The 22,176-nt window shown below is 45.2% G+C and overlaps 1 protein-coding gene across 1 annotated transcript; it reads right to left on the minus strand.

The window, feature by feature from the left end:
• Window positions 1-13,825: 13,825 nt before the first annotated feature.
• LOC123441962 (protein RETICULATA-RELATED 3, chloroplastic-like) lies at window positions 13,826-19,548 on the minus strand. Its single transcript, XM_045118120.1, has 2 exons — window positions 19,444-19,548; window positions 13,826-15,275 (listed from the first exon to the last, which is right to left on the minus strand). The coding sequence occupies exons 1-2, from the start codon at window positions 19,546-19,548 to the stop codon at window positions 14,049-14,051; spliced, it is 1,332 nt and encodes a 443-aa protein (XP_044974055.1). The 3' UTR covers window positions 13,826-14,048.
• Between the last annotated feature and the right edge of the window lie 2,628 nt (window positions 19,549-22,176).

Consider the following 22,176-nt stretch of genomic DNA (forward strand, 5'->3'; position numbering starts at 1 on the left):
AAGTTGAGCATGAGACTCGGTGAGTTCGATGAGCGAACTCTTAATAGCCTTTGAACCATTTTCGAGGTGCTCATAGTCCTCAACGAGTTTAGCATGTGCAACTTCAAGCTTATCGTTTTTAGTTCTAAAATCATTAGCCACCTCGAGAGCTCTATCATGGGATTCCTTTAATCTAGATAATTCTATAGCAAAGGTTTCCTCAAGAGATTCCTTGTTGGTTTGTTCATTTTCAAGAGCATGAGATAGCTCTGCGATCTCGTTAGCGTATTCACGCTCATGACCTTCCATTGTCTCAATGGTGGCCTCATGCTCCTCGAGATGAGCTTCCAACTCCTCAATGTATTTCATGCCCTCAGTGGCAATAGACATGATTTCCAAGAAGTTGGAACAAGCAAGTTCATTCTTATAAAGAGATTTAAAAATCGTTTCACCCTTAATTTTTAAGGACACAATATTATCACTCTCTTCATCATTATTTTCATCCCCATTATCATCAACGTCATCATCATGAGATATATTGGGATTCAAAGTAGGAGATAGCTTTGAAGCCTTAGCCATAAGGCAAATGTGAGTCACAGTAGATGATGATGTAGGATCCCTTGAAGCATCATTCAAGGCCACATCTTGTTCTATGGAGTGATGAATTTCCTCTACATTGTTACCACAAAAACTCGAGAAAATATATACATTTTTATAATGGCAACAAGATATAGGAAGCATATCATCATGAGATTTAGTCAAGCAGTTTTTACATGATATGCAAGGACTATCAACACAAGCATGTAAAACATTTAGAGTGCTCGAAGTGTTAATGCCCAAAGATGAACCATTGCAGTAATATAGTGATGAAGGATCATCAACAATAAACCCACTATCATCGTTGCAATGATCACCACTACTCACCATATCATTACCTTGTGGCAATCCACATGTAGGTGAAGTAGATGAAGTTGAGAAGACCACACGACCGGAGGTGGAGAGATAACAATCATTCCCACAAATCTTGGACATACCATATTTATCTTGAACCTTTGTCCACAACTCATAAGCATCCCGGAATGGCATGAGTTGAAATATACCTACATTGCTCAAAGCATCAAAAAGCACATTAGAAGCTTGAGCATTGAGATAAGAGTTTTTCTCATCCTCTAAACATATATTTTGAGAATCCTTTGGAGGAGAAAAACCCATATCTACAATTCATTCTAAATTTGGGTCCAAGACCCTAAAGTGATTAAGCATGCGAATTACCCAAACATCAAAATTTGTTCCATCGAAACTAAGAGTGCCAGTGAATCCTAAACCCCTAGTCGACATCCTTACTCTCTAGGTGGTTAAACCTAATAAAGAAAGACCTAGCTCTGATACCAATTGAAAGGCCGTGGATGTCGCCTAGAGGGGGGTGAATAGGCGCTTTAAAATAATTACGGCTTTGGCTTGAACAAATGCGTAATAAAACTAACGTTTAATTTGTCAAGCACAAAACCTAAAACAACTAGGCTCAACTACGTGCACCAATAACTTAAGCTAAGAAAGATAAACAACTAAGTGATAGCAAGATATATGACAAGAAACAATATGGCTATCACAAAGTAAAGTGCATAAGTAAAGGGTTCGGGTAAGAGATAACGGAGGCACGCGGAGACGATGATGTGTCCTGAAGTGTTGGGGAACTCGCATGGGAAACAAAAAAATTCCTACGCGCACGAAGACCTATCATGGTGATGTCCATCTACGAGAGGGGATGTGTGATCTACGTACCCTTGTAGACCGTACAGCATAAGCGTTAGTGAACGTGGTTGATGTAGTGGAACGTCCTCAGGTCCCTCGATCCGCCCCGCGAACCGTCCCGCGATCGGTCCCACGATCTAGTGCCGAACGGACGGCACCTCCGCGTTCAGCACACGTACAGCTCGACGATGATCTCGGCCTTCTTGATCCAGCAAGAGAGACGGAGAGGTAGAAGAGTTTTCCGGCAGCGTGACGGCGCTCCGGAGGTTGGTGATGATCTTGTCTCGGCAAGGCTCCGCCTGAGCTCCGCAGAAACGCGATCTAGAGGTAAAACTGTGGAGATATGTGGTCGGGCTGCCGTGGCAAAAGTTGTCTCAAATCAGCCCTAAAACCCCACTATATATAGGAGGAGGAGGGGGGAGCCTTGCCTTGGGGTCCAAGGACTCCCAAGGGGTCGGCCGAACCTAAGGGGGAAGGTCTCCCCCTCCCAAACCGAATTCTACTTGGTTTGGAAGGTGGAGTCCTTCTTCCCTTTCCCACCTCCTTCTCTTTTTTTTCCTTTTATCTTTGATTTTTCTTCCAATGCGCATAGGGCTCTTTTGGGCTGTCCCACCAGCCCACTAAGGGCTGGTGCGCCGCCCTCAATGCCTATGGGCTTCCTCGGGGTGGGTTGCCCCCCTCCGGTGAACTCCCGGAACCCATTCGTCATTCCCGGTACATTCCCGGTAACTCCGAAAACCTTCCGGTAATCAAATGAGGTCATCCTATATATAAATCTTCGTTTCCAGACCATTCCGGAAACCCTCGTGACGTCCGTGATCTCATCCGGGACTCCGAACAACATTCGGTAACCAACCATATAACTCAAATACGCATAAAACAACGTCGAACCTTAAGTGTGCAGACCCTGCGGGTTCGAGAACTATGTAGACATGACCCGAGAGACTCCTCGGTCAATATCCAATAGCGTGACCTGGATGCCCATATTGGATCCTACATATTCTACGAAGATCTTATCGTTTGAACCTTAGTGCCAAGGATTCATATAATCCCGTATGTCATTCCCTTTGTCCTTCGGTATGTTACTTGCCCGAGATTCGATCGTCAGTATCCGCATACCTATTTCAATCTCGTTTACCGGCAAGTCTCTTTACTCGTTCCGTAATACAAGATCCCGCAACTTACACTAAGTCACATTGCTTGCAAGGCTTGTGTGTGATGTTGTATTACCGACTGGGCCCCGAGATACCTCTCTGTCACACGGAGTGACAAATCCCAGTCTCGATCCATACTAACTCAACGAACACCTTCGGAGATACCTGTAGAGCATCTTTATAGTCACCTAGTTACGTTGCGACGTTTGATACACACAAAGCATTCCTCCGGTGTCCATGAGTTATATGATCTCATGGTCATAGGAACAAATACTTGACACGCAGAAAACAGTAGCAACAAAATGACACGATCAACATGCTACGTCTATTAGTTTGGGTCTAGTCCATCACATGATTCTCCTAATGATGTGATCCCGTTATCAAGTAACAACACTTGCCTATGGCCAGGAAACCTTGACCATCTTTGATCAACGAGCTAGTCAACTAGAGGCTTACTAGGGACAGTGTTTTGTCTATGTATCCACACAAGTATTGTGTTTCCAATCAATACAATTATAGCATGGATAATAAACGATTATCATGAACAAAGAAATATAATAATAACTAATTATTATTGCCTCTAGGGCATATTTCCAACATGAAGTTCACACCCTTGCGGATGCTAATCTCCGTTGGAGCGGTGTGGAGGCACAATGCTCCCCAAGATGCCACTAAGGTCACCGTAATCTCCTCACGCCCTCGCACAATGCAAGATGTCGCGATTCCACTAAGGGACCCTTGAGGGCGGTCACCGAACCCGTACAAACAAGGTTGGGGCAATCTCCACAACTTAATTGAAGGCTCCCAACAACACCACAAAGCTTCACCACAATGGCATATGGCTTCGAGGTGACCACAAATGCTCGGGGCAATCTCCACAACTTAATTGGAGACCCCGACGCTTGTCCTGAGCTTTACACCACAATGATTGAGCTCCGAGGCACCACCAAGCTTCTAGGGGTACCAAGTACCCAAAGGTAATAAGCTTCTCAACTTCTCACTTCCACGTATCACCGTGGAGAACTCAAAGCGATGCACCAAATGCAATGGCAAGGGCACACGGAGTGCCCAAATCCTTCTCTCCCAAATCCCACCAAAGCAACTAATGCTAGGGAGAAGAATGAGAGGAAGAATGAAGAAGAACACGAAGAACTCCAATACCTAGACCCAATGGGTTCCCCTCACTTAGAGGAGAAAGTGATTGGTGGAAATGTGGATCAAGATCTCCTCTCTCTTTTCTCTAAAGAACTAGCAAGAATCATTGGAGGGGTTGAGAGTTAGCAAGCTGGAAGAAGGTCAACAATGGGGGAAGAACACGAGCTAAAGAGATAAGGTTCAATGGGGAAGAAGACCCCCTTTTATAGATGGGGAAAAATCCAACCGTTAAGCCTCACAGTCCGCACAAAGCGGTACTACCGCTCATGGGAGCGGTACTACCGCTCGGTAGGTTCACCAACCATGCTGAGGCGAAAAAGGATACAAAAAAATACTACCGCTCCGAGGGCGGTACTACCTCTCCGGGGGCGGTACTACCTCTGCATGAGCGGTACTATCGCTGACACCAGGAGCGGTATTACCGTTGGATACTGAAACTGCTGTAACTTTCGCATACGGACTCCGAATTGAACGAAACCAAGTTTGTTGGAAAGCTAACGACATGGGACAAACAGTCTTGATAGAAATATCAATAAGAAGCAAGTGAGAAAAGTCCCATAAGAAAATGGTAAGAACCTTTCTTCGAATAAGACCAGTAAAAACTCCCAACATCGAAAACATCATAGAAGATGCATATGGACTCCGTTTTCGATGAACTCGAGCTTGTCATGAAGATGAACATAAGCTCTAAAACTCACAAAGAGAAACACCAAACAAGAACCAAGAAGTATGATGCAAGGATGCAAATGGTTTGAGGTCTCAACGAATAATACGATCAAGCTACTCAATTGAGAGTCCCCCTTGACAGTATGGCAATCTATCCTAAAACAGAAAACCTATCAAGGGCAAACCTATACCTTTCACCTCGTTCTCTTGAGATAGATGACGATGATCTTGGCTTCCTCAAGATGGACCACATTTCTTGATTGCGTTGGCTTGATGAAGAGTAGTTGATTGCTCCCCCATACACACTATGGGTGAGCCGCTCTTCAGCATATCTTCACAAGTCCATTGCCACCATCCTCCACCACTTGACGTCATCCTCCATGGGTTGTATGAGATCTTCCTCTTGCCGCAAGCCCATGGAAACACACCTAACCCCACATAGAACTCTCACGAAGACCATGGGTTAGTACACAAATACGTACTAGACAATGCTTACCATACCATGGGATCACTTGATCCCTCTCGGTACATCTTGTACGCTTTGTGTGTTGATCATCTTGATTTACTCTTTGTCTGACGATCTTGATCAACCTTGTGTCTCTATGACCATTATTTGGATAATACCTTTAATACCACCTTGGTCATCATATAAACTCCTTGAACCCAACAGATGGACTTCAAGAAGTGCCTATGGACAAATCCTATAAATATAACTTAAGGCAACCATTAGTCCATAGGAATTGTCATCAATTACCAAAACCACATATGGAGATATATGCTGTAACAATCTCCCCCATTTTGGTAATTGACGACAACCACTTCAAGAGAGTTTATATAAGGAAATAAGCATAGCCAAGCGCACACATACAAAGCAATAATGCATGCGTGCAAGATGTAAATGCTTACGCAATAAAAGCAAATCCCTCTAAACATATCCAAAGTAAACTCTCTAAACTTCTCCCCTATTGGCATCGATTGCCAAAATGGACGAAAAGTTTAGAAAGCCAATATAGTAGGTGGTCCTCCAAAAAGTGTGTACTTCTCAGCAAATGAGTGCAAAGAAATACACAAATACAATGATAAGTAGTTGGAGGAAAACAAACTATATTGAGGACCCAAAGATTGCAAGAAGTAGGATCGTATGGCACAAAGACATACAAAATAGAAGCAAGCAATCAAAAGATACCATATGGAACAAACAATCACATGGTCCTTCAAACCACATGAATAAAAGATACTATGATAAAGGCAAAGGAGTGTTTTATCAAAACTAGAGAAGCTCCCCATGATTTGTGCACTAATAAGAGATTTTTGTATTTGATACAAGTGGACAAAATAGGATCGTTGCTCCCTCAAAATTAATAAAAACACACAACGAGTGCAAGAAGATAGATGAGACAATAAGCATATAACTTGCACAAAACAAATGGTTGAGCAACAGACTGGTCTGTTTTTGAATTAATTGTCATAATTGTTCAGATTTTTTGAGATACGAGAAGTATACGAAGTATACAGATTGCTACAGACTGGTCTGTTTTTGATAGATTCTATTTTTGTTGTGTTGATTGCTTATTTTGATGAAACTACGGATAGTATCGGGGGTACTAGCCATGGAAAAGTGATAATACAGTAATATAACACCAATATAAATAGCAATCAAGTTTGCTACAGTACCTAAAGAGGTGGTGGTTTGTTTTCTTATGCTAATGATATCACGAGTTTCTGTTTAAGTTTTGTGTTGTGAAGTTTTCAAGTTTTGGGTGATGTCCTCATGGACAATGGCATAAAGAGTGGAAAGAGCTTAAGCTTGGGGATGCCCAAGGCATCCCCAGCCAAATTCAAGGACACCAAAAAGCCTAAGCTTGGGGATGCCCCGGGAAGGCATCCCCTCTTTTGTCTTCAATCCATCGGTAACGTTACTTGGAGCTATATTTTTATTCACCACATGATATGTGTTTTGCTTGGAGCGTCGTGTATTATAGGAGTCTTTTCTTTTTGTTGTGTCACAATCATCCTTGCTGCACACCTTTTTCAGAGAGACATGCACTCATCATGAATTTGCTAGAATACTCTTTGAGTTTCGCTTATATCTTTTGAGTTAGGCAATTTAGCTCGCATCTGATTCACTTATATCTTTTGAGATAGATAACTTTGCTCTAGTGCTTCACTTAGATATTTTTAGAGCACGGCGGTGTCATATTTTGGAGAAATAAGAACTCTCGATCTTCACTTATATCTTTTTGAGAGTGCTCTCTTTGAGTAAGTTGGTAATTGGCTTTGCTATGAAAGTAGTCCTAAAAATGATAGGCATCCAAAGAGAATATAATAAAAACTTCCATATTCATGTGCATCGAATAGTAAAGATAAGTTTCATTCCTCTCAATTAGTTTTGAGATATGGATTTGGTAATACTAGAGTTATGTTAGTAGGGTGTTGTGAATCTATAAATACTTGTGTTGAAGTTAGTGATTCCCGTAGCATGCACGTATGGTGAACCGCTATGTTCGGAAGTCGGAGCATAATTGATTTATTCATTGTCAGCCTTTGTGTGACGGTCGGGATCGCGCGATGGTTAACACCTACCAACCCTTCCCCTGGGAGTATGCGTCTAGCACTTTGTTTCGATTACTAATAAAACTTTCGCAATAAGTATATGAGTTCTTCATGAATAATATGAGTCCATGGTATAGATGCACTTTCACCTTCCACCATTTCTAGCCTCTCTAGTGTCGCGCAACTTTCGCCGGTGCACAAAACCCACTATATACCTTCCTCAAAACAGCCACCATACCTACCTATTATGGCATTTTCATAGCCATTCCGAGATATATTGCCATGCAACTCCCACCGTTCCGTCTCATGACTTGTGCCGTCACTTTCATATTGCCATTGCATGATCGAAAGATAGTTAGCGAGATGTTTCAACGTCATACCCTAAGCTAGATCGTTGCACATCCCGGTACAATGTCGAGGCATTTCCTATAGAGTCATCATTGCTCTTAGTATTGAGTTGTGAGTAAATAAAAGTGTGATGATCATGATTATTAGAGCATTGTCCCATGTGAGGAAATAAAAAAGAGGCCAAAGTTGCCCACACAAAAAAAATGAAAAGAGGCCAAAGAGCCCAAACAAAAAAAATGACAGAAAAGAGAGAAGGGACAATGCTACTATCTTTTTCCACACTTGTGCTTCACAATAGCACCATGTTCTTCATGATTGAGAGTCTCTTGTTTGACACTTCCATATACTAGTGGGAATCTTCATTATGTAACTTGGCTTGTATATTCCAATGATGGGATTCCTCAAAATTGCCCTAGGTCTTCCTGAGCAAGCAAGTTGGATGCACACCCACTAGTTCTCCTTTTGAGCTTTCTCACACTTATAGCTCTAAGTGCATCCATTGCATGGTAATCCCTACTCATTCACATTGATATCTATTGATGGACATCTCCATAGCCCGTTGATACGCCGAGTCGGTGTGACCATCTCCTCCTTTTTGCCTCACAACCTCCACACACTCTATTTCACCTATAGTGCTATATCCATGGCTCACGCTCATGTATTGCGTGAGAGTTGAAAAAGGTTTGAGAAAGTAAGAGTGCGAAAACAATTACTTGGCCAATACCGGGGTTGTGCATGATTTAAATTCGTTGTGTGGGGATGATGGAGCTTAGCCAAACTATATGATTTTGTAGGGATAACTTTCCTTGGCCTTGTTATTTCGAAAGTTCATGATTACCTTGCTAGTTTGCTTGAAGTATTATTACTTTCGTGTCAATAGAAAACTATTGTTTTGAATCTTACGGATCTGAACATTCATGTCACATGAAAGAAGTTACAAAGGACAAATATGTTAGGTAGCATTCCACATCAAAAATTCAGTCTTTATCACTTCCTTACTCGAGGACGAGCAGGAGTTCAGCTTGGGGATGCTTGATACGTCTCCAACGTATCTATAATTTTTGATGGTTTCATGCTATTATCTTGTCAACTTTGGATGTTTTGTATGCATGAATATGCTATTTTATATCTTTTTTGGGACTAACCTATTAACTCAGTGCCAAGTGTCAGTTCCTGATTTTCCGTGTTTTTGACCCTTCTCAGAGGAGAATATTAAACGGAGTCCAAACGGAATAAAATCTTCGGAATGATTTTTTTTCGTAACAAAAGATACGCAGGGAACTTGAGAACCAAGGCAAAGGACCCCGAGGGAGGTCACAAGCCCCATAGGCGCGGCCTGGGGGCGCACCTACCAGGCTTGTGGGCCCCCCGTGGCTCCTTTGCCCTACTTCTTCCGCCTATAAATTCTTCAAAAAACTGAAATTGCTAGAGAGAACCACGAAAATACTTTTCCGCCGCCGCAAGCTTCTGTCTCCGCAAGATCCCATCTCGGGCACGTTCTGGTGCCCTGCCGGAGGGGGATTCGGACACGGAGGGCTTCTTCATCAACACCATTGCCTCTCCGATGATGCGTGAGTAGTTCACCATAGACCTTCGGGTCCATAGCTAGTAGCTAGATGGCTTCTTCTCTCTCTTGGATCTTCAATACAAAGTTCTCCATGATCTTCATGGAGATCTATCCGATGTAATCTTCTTTTGCGGTGTGTTTGTCGAGATCCGATGAATTGTGGATTTATGATTAGATTATCTATGAATGTTATTTGAGTCTCCTCTGATCTCTTATATGCATGATTTCGTATCCTTATAATTCTCTTCGAGTTGTGGGTTTCGTTTGGCCAACTTGATCTATAATTCTTGCAATGGGAGAAGTGCTTGGTTTTGGGTTCATACCGTGCGATGTCCTCACCCAGTGACAGAAGGGATAGCGAGGCACACGTCATGTTGTTGCCATCAACGGTAAAAAGATGGGGTTTATATCTATTGCATGAATTTATCCCTCTACATCATGTCATCTTGCTTAAGGCGTTACTCTGTTTGTTATGAACTTAATACACTAGATGCATGTTGGATAGCGGTCGATGTGTGGAGTAATAGTAGTAGATGCATAAAGTATCGGTCTACTTGTCTCGGACGTGATGCCTATATGTATGATCATTGCCTTGACTTTGCGCGGTTCTATCAATTGCTCGACAGTAATTCGTTCACCCACCGTAATACTTGCTATCTTGAGAGATGCCTCTTGTGAACACTATGGCCCCCGGGTCTACTTCACCTCATATTTTCCGCTCTACACTTTTACTTTGTTGCACTTTTCGCCTTCAGATCTCACCTTGCAATCAATCGTGAAGGGATTGACAACTCCTTTATAGCGTTGGGTGCAAGTTTGTTTGTTTTTGCGCATGTACTTTGGAGACTTGCCTTGATACTCCTATTGAATTGATACCTTGGTTCTCAAACTAAGGAAAATACTTACTGCTACTGTGTTGCATCACCCTTTCCTCTTCAAGGGAAAAACCAACGCAAGCTCAAGAGGTAGCACCCAAGTATGCTTGGCTCAATAGATTGCATGCATTGGAGTTGGAAGAATTGTCCTAAGGCATGGCATGAGCAATTCCACGGCCAAAAAAGGGTTCCACTATAATCCTTGAAGCGGTGGCCGATCAAGAGACTTGGATTTGCCATGCTTTTTTGGAATGTTTGGATCTTTGAGTGACATCAACGTTGTCAACCGCTCACCACTAATGAATAAGATTGCAAATGGTGAACTGCCACTGGTGCAGTTTGTAGCAAATGGACATACATATAAATATGATTATTGTCTTGCGAATGGCATCTACCCAAAGTGACAAACATTTGTGAAGCCGTTGAAAAAACCGAAAGGTAAGAAAAATCTTGATTTCCACAATGCTCAGGCAGCGGCTAGAAAAGATGTGGAAAGAGTTTTGGGGATTTTGCAAGCCCAATTTGCTATTGCGAGAGGACCGGATAGATTTTGGGATCAAAAGATGCTTTGGTACATCATGCACGCTTGTGTGATCATGCACAACATGATCATCGAGAATGAGTGTGGCCAAGATTTAAACTACTCTCACTATGAGCTCTTGGGACATCTCGTGCGAGTGCGACGGAGGGCTGAAAGGGTGGCCCGTTTTGTTGCCTCTTATCATGCCATTCGGCGTCCCGAAACGCATAATGATCTTCAGAAGGATCTCATCGAGGAGTGATGACATGAAATGGCCAACAAAGAGCATTATGATTTGTACGTTTGATGTTGTATTGAAAGATAAACTATTTGTTTGAGTTGTAATAACGAAATTGAACTATTTTTGTTGATTTATTTTGTTTGTGTTTGATCTTTTTGCTTGTGTTTTCAACGCATATGTTGTTTGAGCGATAGCGCGCGCTGCATTTTAGCGTGCATGCCAGAGCTATGCGCGCGCTTCATTGTACTGCGGCTGCTGGAGCCAGTGTTGGTCGCCGCGCCAAAACAGGCAAACGGCGCGCGGTTAGGGCGCCGCGCGTTGGGCGTTATTGAAGATGCTCTTACATTGTGCTTGAAGTAATCTCTCAAAATCTTGACATGGCCCTCCGCTCTATCTAGATTGATGTGCATAAAGGCCGATTGTGATCCTATTCTTGATCGTCGAAAATCCTCATCGAAGATCATGGCAACGTCCAATTCCAAGTTGTCATCTCCTTCTTCTTCCTCCGACAACAAAAATTAGTCGAAGATGAACTATCTCAACCTCTTCATGCTACAAATGACTAGATTAAATTTAATTGCCAAAAGGAAAAAAAGAGTTGAAAAGCACAAAAAAACTCACTTAGGAAAACCGTCGAACACTTAAGGATGATGGAGGTATCACGGTCAGTCGGCAATGTTGAGCCGATGCCCAAGTTGCTACAGGTGGGCAACGCTTCGAGATGGCCAGCAGCCGACAGGGTTGCTCGGAGGAAGAAGAAACGGTGCATGCTTCTAGTGACAGGATCAACGCACGAGCGATGTTCCGACGACAACAACGATGAGCCGATGCCCAAGTTGCTACAGGTGGGCAACGCTTCGAGATGGCCAGCAGCCGACAGGGTTGCTCGGAGGAAGAAGAAACGGTGCATGCTTCTAGTGACAGGATCAACGCACGAGCGATGTTCCGACGACAGCAACGACGCGTGATGGGGTGAGCGCATGCGTGTGGTAGGAGGACAAAAAATTTACTCGACTGATGAACGACCAAGTAATATCTAAGTCGGGGCGGCTCCAGAGTAAAAATGTTTACTCTATCACAAATAGGGGATCGATTAGGTGCGGTTTGAACGACCCTAACACCTTTTAGAAATCGGTTAGACTACCCATAATGATAGTAACATAGGTAGTAACATGGATGTCATCTAAACAAAACAAAAGACATGCTAGCTAATTAATGAGGAGAGAAAAATTAAGTAAAATAGCAAGTTACTCATACTATAAGTAAAATAACACGTACCAAAATGTATAAACTAATAAATAAAAAGTTCAATGTTATCACTTCAATGTTACTATCCATTGTGAAGATAGTAATTTAAACTAATAAAATATGCATGTTATTACTTTTTTGTTACTTCTCATTATGATTAGCTAATAAGCTGAATGTGAACTGAAAAACCGTGTTATGACCTTTCAAAACTCTAACTTTGACGAGGTCTTGTTTGGTACTATGTATTTTAGGAAATTGGTGGGAATTATCCCGATAAAACCTCTAAATTCCAAACACCATTTGATTAGTGTATTTGACATGTTTCATCCTCATATTTTCTCATAAATTCCCAAACTTTAGTGATTTCTTTCGCAATACACTATCCCTACCTAGTGAATAATGGATAAGGGATAAACGAGGATTGGATGAAGGTTTGGGTTTCATCCAATCCCTGTGATGATTATCCCGCCCAAAACCCCTAGTACAGGCCTGAGGGAGCTGCAACCGGTCGCAGTCGAGGCAGTGCCGCACCCCAATACCCTCAAAACCCCTAGTACAGGCCTGAGGGAGCTGCAACCGGTCGCAGTCGAGGCAGTGCCGCACCCCAATACCCTCAAAACCCCTAGTACAGGCCTGAGGGAGCTGCAACCGGTCGCAGTCGAGGCAGTGCCGCACCCCAATACCCTCAAAACCCCTAGTACAGGCCTGAGGGAGCTGCAACCGGTCGCAGTCGAGGCAGTGCCGCACCCCAATACCCTCAAAACCCCTAGTACAGGCCTGAGGGAGCTGCAACCGGTCGCAGTCGAGGCAGTGCCGCACCTTGCACGCAGTCCTGTTTGCGTTTTACATGTCACAGTCGTTTCCTACCTTGCTTCACCACAGCGATTGGAACCTCGTTGTCCATTTACATGTCACAGTCGTTTCCTGCCTTGCTTCACCAACTACGGCGCACAGCGATTGGAACCTCGTTGTCCATCAAGAACGATATCACACTCAAACCATCTTGAGAAATTTGTCGAAACGCTATACGCAAGGGACAAGATCTGAAGGAAAAAATCGACCCTGCTGGGTCTGAAACCCAAACGGTTCTAACCATGAAAAATCGTATGCATGTATTCCTCTATTCCTGTAACTTTCTGTAACTTTCCTCTAACTATTCTCGGATAGCATGAACCTCATGTCATTCTACAAAAGGCACGACCAACATATGTCATTGTTTCGGCTAGTCCAACCAATACTTCTAAAGCTTTCGTGCAACAATGACGGCCTAAAAAAACATTACAAACTACAGAGTACTGATATTTCGAGTTTTAAGCCAATGACAACAGAAAATTCAGCATTCTAAAATCAAACAAGAAATGTTAACATGCATACCTGGAAGGCTGTGATAAAAAAATCTGTTCGCATCTAGATAAAAAATTCTAAGTAAAAACTTCAGATCAAGACACAATGTATACTAGACGGACAGGAAAATATATTTCTAAACACATTGCTACCAGACTGCTATGTCCTTTCGAAAGCCAAGAGAAATGCAGATTTTTCAAAAAAGAAATGTGAAAATGCTTCTACAAGCAGACTGAAATTTAATTTCACTGATCATCTAGGGGCATTTTTTTAGCGGCTTGACCCTATGACCTTAATGCATGAATAAGTTTACATAACTCATAGAGATTTTACATCTTATAAGGTTGGTTAGGACCAGAAAATGCAAGCAGGCAGATCAACATGTATTACTAAATAAGTATAAAGACTACAGAGCACACAAGATAATGATAAACGCTTTATTCTAATATCGACTAAGCATGTCACCTCATAACACCAAGATCACCACAAACCAACCGAATAAAATGTATCAAGCCTCACTCATTATTACCAATCAACCCACTCATCATATTCTACAAATTTCTTGGCTGTGTCCAAGATTCAGCAAATGAGGCTTTGGGCCATGCACGGCATGCCCCTGACATACTTACCCTCTCCTATATCGAAATCACTTGCCCTCAGTGCTAACATTAGCAGCAATGACATCGCCCTCTGCTATCAATCTCTCCTTGGCCTCTGGAACAGAAGCTGCCGGCTTATCTGATTTCTGTGCACCCGTGAGCCTTGCGAGCATCACAAAGGACATCCCACCAAGCACGTTGTTGATGCACCTGAGAGCAATGACGGACACCTTGAAGACCGGAGCCGGCATGACATTGCCAAGAAGGAACTCGATCCCATTCAGGCTCTGGTACCGCAGATTGCTGCTGACCCCCATGTGGAGCGCCCAGGTGCCGGCGTTGAGCAGCGTGGGCGGCGGCTTGTTGGGTGTCTCGAAGGCCGGGTCCATGCGCTTCCTCATGGCGATGAGGCCGTTGGAGATGGCGGTGCCCATGAGCCCGGCGCCGAAGCCCACCGCCGCGAACGTGGTGCCCTTGGACACGAGGGTCGCGAAGCGGGAGCCGAGGGAGTAGGCGCCCGGCTCGAACATGTGGCTGGGGAGGGAGGAGACGGCGGCGGAGACCCCGGCGGTGGGGGCGAGCATGTACATGAGCACGAAGTTGAGGATGGATCCGACGACGAGGGTGGAGAAGACGAAGTCGAGCTCGTTGAGGCCGAAGTTGGGGCGGGAGGACATGTCGCCGAGCACGCAGGCGGTGACGCCGACCAGCTCCTCCATGAGCACCTTGAACGGGAACTGGGGATCCGCGGCCACGCGGGCCGCCCACCCGGCGAAGAACATGCCGAGGATGCCTGCGCGGCCGCCGTCGCCTCCGGAGCTCCCGGAATCCGCCGCGTCGCCAGATCCGCCGCCGCCGCCGCCGTAGGAGCGCGGGGGCGGGGGCGGCGGCAGCCTCCCTCCCGGCCCGGACGGAGAGGGGGAGGCGGAGCGGAGGGCGAGGAGCGCGGAGGAGGAGGAGGCGGGCAGCGGGGAGAAGGCGAGGTTGGCGGTGGGGGCGGCCCGGAGCGGGGCGAAGCGGCCGGAGGAGTCGAGGTGGGCGGACGAGAGGAACCTCGCGGCGGTGAAGGCCGTGGGGGCGGCCATGGCGATTGAGCGGGGAGAGAAGCTCGGTGTCTCTCGGCGGCGGCGGCGGAGAGGGGCGAGATGCAGGGGAGGTTTAGGTGGGGGTTGGTGGCGATGTGGTGCTGTGGTTCGGTGGGGAGTGGGTGCGCGGCGCAATATGTATACGTGCCGCGCGCGACAGCGCGACACCTGACCTACGGGCCGGGACGGCTGCAACGCAACGGGGCCGCCGCTCGTGGGCAAAAAAAAAAAAGTTGCTGGCGTGATTGTCGCAGCGGCAGCGCACAGTGCCGGCCGCGGACCTCAGCTCCCGAGCTTTGAATTTCGGTTTGTTTGCTTCCTATCTGCAAATTCGCTGGGGCTTCGCTTTTCTCTCTGTTTTTTTGCGTGAGTTTTCGTTTGGTGCTTCGATCTCTTACGTGTTTGGAATGGTCCAAGCTGTAAACCATTTGCCCAAGTTTCCGTTTGCTTTTTCATCGCTGTACGCCAATTTTCTGTGGAACCACGCTCCGAGGCGTGAGGGCAACTCCAAACGGTGGAAAAAAGTAAGAGCATCTCCAACAGCCGCGCTATACTAGCGCCGCGCCGTAAAAAGAGGGACTATAGCGCGCGCGCAACGCGGCCGACAGCTTCAGCGGGCGCGCAAAAAACGCCCGCGCTAAAACGAGTTGGGCGCGCTGGCCATAGCCTCATCCCGCGCGGTTAATTTCGGGCGTCCACTTCCGCGCGCGGCAGACTCGAGCGCGCGCGCGAACTCGCCCTTTCCTTCCTCCTTCGCACCCGCGCGCGCCGGCGCCAGCGCCCCGGCCACCATGGACGCGCACACCGGCGCCCCGCTGACCCCGTTGTACAGCCGCGACCCTCCCGCCCCCGCCGCCGCCGCCGCCGCCGCCGAAAACCCTAGCGCGGCGAGCGTTGGCGCTGGCGCCGCCGCCGCCACCGGAGCTCCGCCGACCGTCGGCCTCGCGCGCAGCCTCTTCTTGCCGCCGCGGATGACCACGCCGACGGGTGGCGTCGCGCCGGCGCCGTCCCGTGCTGCCGCCGCGCCGTCAAAGCTCCCCAATGCGTCGGAGCCGAAGAAAGGAAAAACATCCGCGAAAAAGAAGGCGGCGGACGGCTCCGGCAGCTCGAAGGCGAAGAAGAAGCTTGCAGGGCGGCGGACGGGCGCGGCGTCTACGGAAGCGCCGAGCTCACTCGTTGAGCCGGCGGCCAACGCGCACCACGTGTTCGACGAAATGCTCCCAAGGTGAAAAAAATTCCAACTTTTATTTTCTTGTTATTTTTTCAATGCATCATCATATAGATAGCTTATATTTGCATTTGTAGTCTCAACGATGATGCATACATGTCAACAATGGGTGTTGGGTCCAACAATTCGCATTGGTCTCAAACCAATGACATCCATTTGGACGACCATGAGTTTGAGGTGGACGAGGAGGGTGAGGGCATTGTCGAGGCGCCAAAAGGAAGAGCGGGCAATTACACCACCAACGATGACAAATTACTATGCAATACTTGGTTGCAAGTGTCGAGGGATCCATCCGTTGGAGGTGATCAAAGTAGAGATGCTTATTGGGGGCGAATGAAAGAACACTTTGATGCTCAGAACGTGAGTGGAATTGACCGCTCCGAGAGATCACTTCGGTCCCGATGGTCGACAATCAACTCGGATTGTCAAAAGTGGGCGGCCGCACAAAAGGCAGTTGACAAGCTTAACCCAAGTGGCACAAATGAGGATGATAGAGTAAGTGGCATCTCATACATGTTCATCATACTTGTTTTTGGTGTCCGAAGTGCTAACTTGTTTTGTTTTTCTTGTAGTACAACATTGCACAAAACTTGTTCAAAGAAGAGACGAGGACAACCAAGAAGGGGAAGATCAAGAAAGGAAAGATCTTTACCTTGCCTCATTGCTATGAAGTGTTGAAGGATGATGAGAAATGGAAGAAGCGTGAAGATTTGGATGATTTGCATTTGAGCAACAAACGCAAGCGCACAATTGAGTTGAATGATGATGAGGAGGAGGATGATGCAAGAAGGACAAAACCGAAAAGAAGAAGAGGAAAGGAGATGATGAGCTCACAAATGCTATGGAAGCTATTGTGAAGGCAAGAAAAGAAGCGAACGAGGTGAGGAAAATGGCAAGGAACCAAGATGCCGCGGCCGAGGAGAGGAGGTTGGCGGCCGAGGAGAGGAGGGTGGCCGCCGAGGAGAGGAAAGTGGCATTGGAGGAGAGGAAGGTGGGCATGGAGGAGCGAGCTAAGTTGTTGGAATGGGAAAAGCACTTGTTCTTCTTGGACACATCTTTGTTCAATGATGCGCAAAAGGAATATGTCAACCTTGCCCGTGAAGAAGTCTTGATTCAAAAAAGAGCCATGATCCGCGGTGGCCTTGGCGGCATGGGTGGCGGTGGCCTCGGCGCCATGGGAGGCATGGGCCTCGGCGCCATGGGAGGCTTGGGTGGCTTCGGCGCCATGGGAGGCATGGGTGCACCTCCGGCCGCCATGGGAGGCATGGGTGGCTTTGGAGCACCCTCCAACGCTATGGGAGGCATGGATGGCTTTGGAGCACCCTCCAACGCTATGGGAGGCATGGGTGGCATGAGTTTTGCTTCTCTCATGGGAGGCATGGGTGTACCTCCGGTCGCCATGGGAGGCATGGGTGCACCTCCGGCCATGGGTGGAATGTCTTTCGATGTGCCTCACACACATACCCATGAAAATGCCGTTGAAGAACTTGCCAAGACCGTCGGAGCTACACGTGATGCGGTGCGTGATGAGGTTAGGGAGGAAGATTCATCTTCGGAGGCGGAAGAATCGTCGGCGGAAGAAGAGGAAGAAGACGAGGAAGATGGTTGATGTGTTTATGTCTTCAACTTTGTTGGATGAACTTGTATTTTGAACTTGGTTTGCATTTTGAACTTGGTTGGATGAACTTGTGGGCATGACTTTTATTCATCAACTTGTTTGTGTTAAAAATTGCATTTTGATGAATGTTTCAAACTATTTTGTGTCCATATGCCCTATATTTGAAAGCTGCTGGAGCGGCGCGCGCGCTGCATTTTAGCGCGCTGCTGGAGCGGAGCGCGCGCGCTGCATTTTAAAGCTGCTGCTGGAGCCAGCGCTGCGCGACGCGGCAAACCAGGCGACCAGCGCGCGGAAAACAGGTTTTTTAGGCGCGGCGCGTAGCGCAGCTGTTGAAGATGCTCTAACAGCTCATATGAAAGTAGGTGGGATGGTAGAATTGCATGCGCCGCATTCGGTTGTGACAGTGTGATGCATGTGGTGTGAAAGTCATGCAAGGGTCAGTGTCTTTTTTCGCCGCGTGTTATGTGTGTGCTTGCATGAGGAGAAATGGTCGATTTAGGCTCGTTGTAATGGATAGTATCATATATTAGTATCATGCATATGATACTAGTCTATGATACCACATTGGTAATGCATAGTATCATATGTTAGTATTATATAGTTGTTCATTTATTGTCGTACAAGACACATAGTAGCACATTATTTAATATGATATGATATCATGATATGATATTCAACCCTCTCTTTCTTCATTTAATTCTATGTCACCTCATCAAAATTATCTAGTTGACATGCATGATACTACATATGATATTTCCATTACGGGTAGCCTTAGTCATTCCTTCTGGCCAGGTTTTGAATGCTTTCAGCATCGTGTTGAACAAAACGTGGAACCGTGTTTACTACCAAATACTACCTTCGTTTCTAAATATAAGGCCCCGCTTTGAAAACTCGTTTTGTTTTTACAAAGGTATTATACCGATCATAAGTATAAAACAGCTGAAAACTAAACCGATGGATGAAGATCTGTATTTGTTTTACAAGTGTATTTGATACAAAAACGGTATCCTAAGCAGGGCCTAAGTCTTTTTAAACATTTCACTAGAAGACTACATACGGAATAAAATAGATAAATCTATACTCTAAAATATGTCTATATACATCCGTATGTAGTCTCCTAATGAAACATCTAAAAAAACTTATATTTAAAAACAACTTATATTTAAAAACGGAGGAAATAAATCGAAAAATAAAAGATTTCATTCTACCTACTCCTACCAACTTCCATGCAAGTCCGTCTACATTTTACAAGGCTACCCCTACCAAACACGTCTCAAACGAACGGCATCATATATATGTCCATAAACACACTCGGACGTGCCCATAAACAGCTTAAGAGAAACCATCCAACCAATTAAATATGCATCAAATGTCTTACACTACATTGAATGTATTTAATTTATTTAAAAATATTTACATCGAAGCCGAAGCGGAAGAAATTAACAAAGTTTTAACTAATGTGAGGTGTTGGAGGATGACCTTGTAGGCTAGGCCTTCGAGGTTGTCGGCACCTCCTCCACCATCCTTCCAGCAGCGAATGGCCTCCCAGGGATCGTGGCAACCCTGGCCGGTCCCGGTTGCACGCTCGCGGCGCAGCCGTTCGGCATCATCCGCATGGTCGGGATAGTCAGGCGCACACTCCAGTTGCCATCTGCGTGACGAACTCCTTGTTCGTATGCGCGGCCTTGACGAGGAGGAGCACTTGCTGTTGCTCCTCTTTGTCTGACGAGAGCGACACCCCTTCCTTACCGTTGAAGTGATGGTCATGTACGACGGCGCCATGATTCGAAACTCCTCACGGATCCACCTATCGATATAGACAGTGGGGGGGGAGAGGCGAGGCCGCATGTGCGGAGGAGAGAAGATAGGGTCTCAGCGTGACCGTCCAGCCTAAATAATCAGGACGGATGGACCGACACCGCTTCAATGCGGGTGCAGCAATATGAGTAGGCTTTTTGGTCGCCGCATTTGCAATTAAGCGGCGCCGATTAGCCATCTGGTCACGTCCGTCTAAGGCTACCTCCAATGCATGTGTGTTAAGATAAAGTGCTAAGCATATTAAAAGACTTAGCAACAAAAATCCTTAATGCATAGATGTGTAACTTGTTGTTACTAAGCATCCTTCATTTAATTAAAAAAATTATTTAAATGTTTTGTCTAGGTCCTGCGCTTGACATTGTTTCTTTTTGTTGTTACCACCCTCGTCTTTCTTTTTTTAATTATCTTGTCATATCAAAAATTTCGTCTATATAACAGCATTATCATCCGTACAAAGTAAAGCATGGGAAAGCCTAACCGGCATGAGCACGGTTGGCACCCGTCCGGTGCATCTGCTCCGAGCAGCATGAATGCGTGGATATAGTTTTGAGTGAGACCATGCAGTCGAACGCAACTACGTGTATGGCGGCATTTGATACGGCGGACGATGATATTTGATAGTACGGTGGACGATGATTCGCACACGGTCCTTGCGTATGGCGACGTTTGATACGGCAGACGTTGTTCTCTTCGTCAGATGCGCCACCGTGTGTGATTCGCTGCTTCAGGTCACCGTGCCACTTGCAGAGCTTCAGTACCTCTGCTCGGCGGGGATGCGAGACAAACATATACTAGTACTGTGATGTGTTCCTCGGCAAAATCAACAAAATTGACCTCTAAAGAAACAAATTTATAAAATAAACTGCGTTTAAAAACAATTCCACTCAATTGATTCTTTTTGTATGGCGCCCGACAGTCGAGCGTCACACTACACTATGTAACGTTTCACATATGGACGTTACACTTCTGACCAACCTGGCACCCGAGGCGGTTGTGTGGCGTCTAAAATAAAGGAGTCATACTACATTATGTGACGCCTAACTAAAAGAAGACACACTATCTGATATTAAATCTGTGTAACTTTTAATCCGTACATCCGATGAATACGTACCTTATATGAATATTGTGTAATTTTTTGTGTTCTACGCAATGATGACATTTTCAGCTATGTTAGGATATTTTTTTAATGAAAAATCTGTTACAAAAATCCATCATAGTATAACTAACCAAATTTGTTAAGACTTATAAACTTGGTATGATGATAGCCATTGACCTATAACTCTTATGCATTTGAATCCTACATGAGTTTTGCACTACATAATGTGTACGTTCACGTCATGCCTATGCTTTCCACGTCAGTCATCTTTAACATGTTCATGTCTTGTATCTAAGTGACTAACATGATATAAATGAAATTTTGTTACAGAAAGCTACATTTTATAAGATCCATAGTAAATATAGTGAAGGAAGACACGGTATGTCTTGAGTAAGAAGAATCACGGAGCCCATCAATCCACCACATGGAGCATGTCTTGTGTTTTTGTTTGTCCCCTTGCATATTGCAATATATAAGATAATACGTACCTTGCAAAATTCAAAAGAGGCTTCTCCAAGTAAAAACCAACCGCTGACATATCATGATGGTTAATGAAGCTAATCGATTAACAGAGCCTTCAGAATCATACAAGACCCAAATCGTCACACTTGGTCCATCTCATGGAAGAAGAAGAAATCACCGCATCATCGAGTCTCAGCACATTTTCTCCGGGACAATCCATGTACAACGTTCAATAAATGAGTTAATCGGTATATTTAATGTTTAAGTAGATAAAACTTAGTTCAGGAATCAATCAATAGGTCGTGTTTTTTCCTCCAGGAAACAGAAATTGATGTCAGAAAAATGTTGAATATATCTTGCACCTCCTCTATACCACATATGAAAATCGTATTTGCAAGAAAAAATAGCTCCCAGAACGAGCACATGTGTTGAATATATCTTACAAACTTCCAAGATGGTCACAACTTTACAAGTAATAGAAACACAAATGCTTACTCTGCCATCTCTATGACAAATAAATGCCACTATCTATGGCTAAGCAGACTGAATCTTAGACGCACGATAAATAAACAATCTGCTTCCTCGGTGGACTCTACAACTGAATTACCATGTTGCTGATCAACTAACTTTTGTTGGAAATATGCCCTAGAGGCAATAATCAATTAGTTATTATTATATTTCTTTGTTCATGATAATCGTTTATTATCCATGCTATAATTGTATTGATTGGAAACACAGTGCATGTGTGGATACATAGACAAAACACTGTCCCTAGTAAGCCTCTAGTTGACTAGCTCGTTGATCAAAGATGGTCAAGGTTTCCTCACCATAGGCAAGTGTTGTCACTTGATAACGGGATCACATCATT

This window comes from Hordeum vulgare, chromosome 3H (assembly GCF_904849725.1).
Source record: "Hordeum vulgare subsp. vulgare chromosome 3H, MorexV3_pseudomolecules_assembly, whole genome shotgun sequence".
NCBI lineage: Eukaryota > Viridiplantae > Streptophyta > Magnoliopsida > Poales > Poaceae > Hordeum > Hordeum vulgare.

Excerpts from the sequence above, each read along its gene's own strand:
- LOC123441962 (XM_045118120.1), bottom strand. The coding sequence starts at position 19,548 with ATGCGGATGATGCCGAACGGCTGCGCCGCGAGCGTGCAACCGGGACCG. Across the intron at positions 15,276-19,443 it reads CTGGAAGGATGGTGGAGGAG|CCGTCCCGGCCCGTAGGTCA; the intron begins GTGCCGACAACC and ends GTTGCGTTGCAG.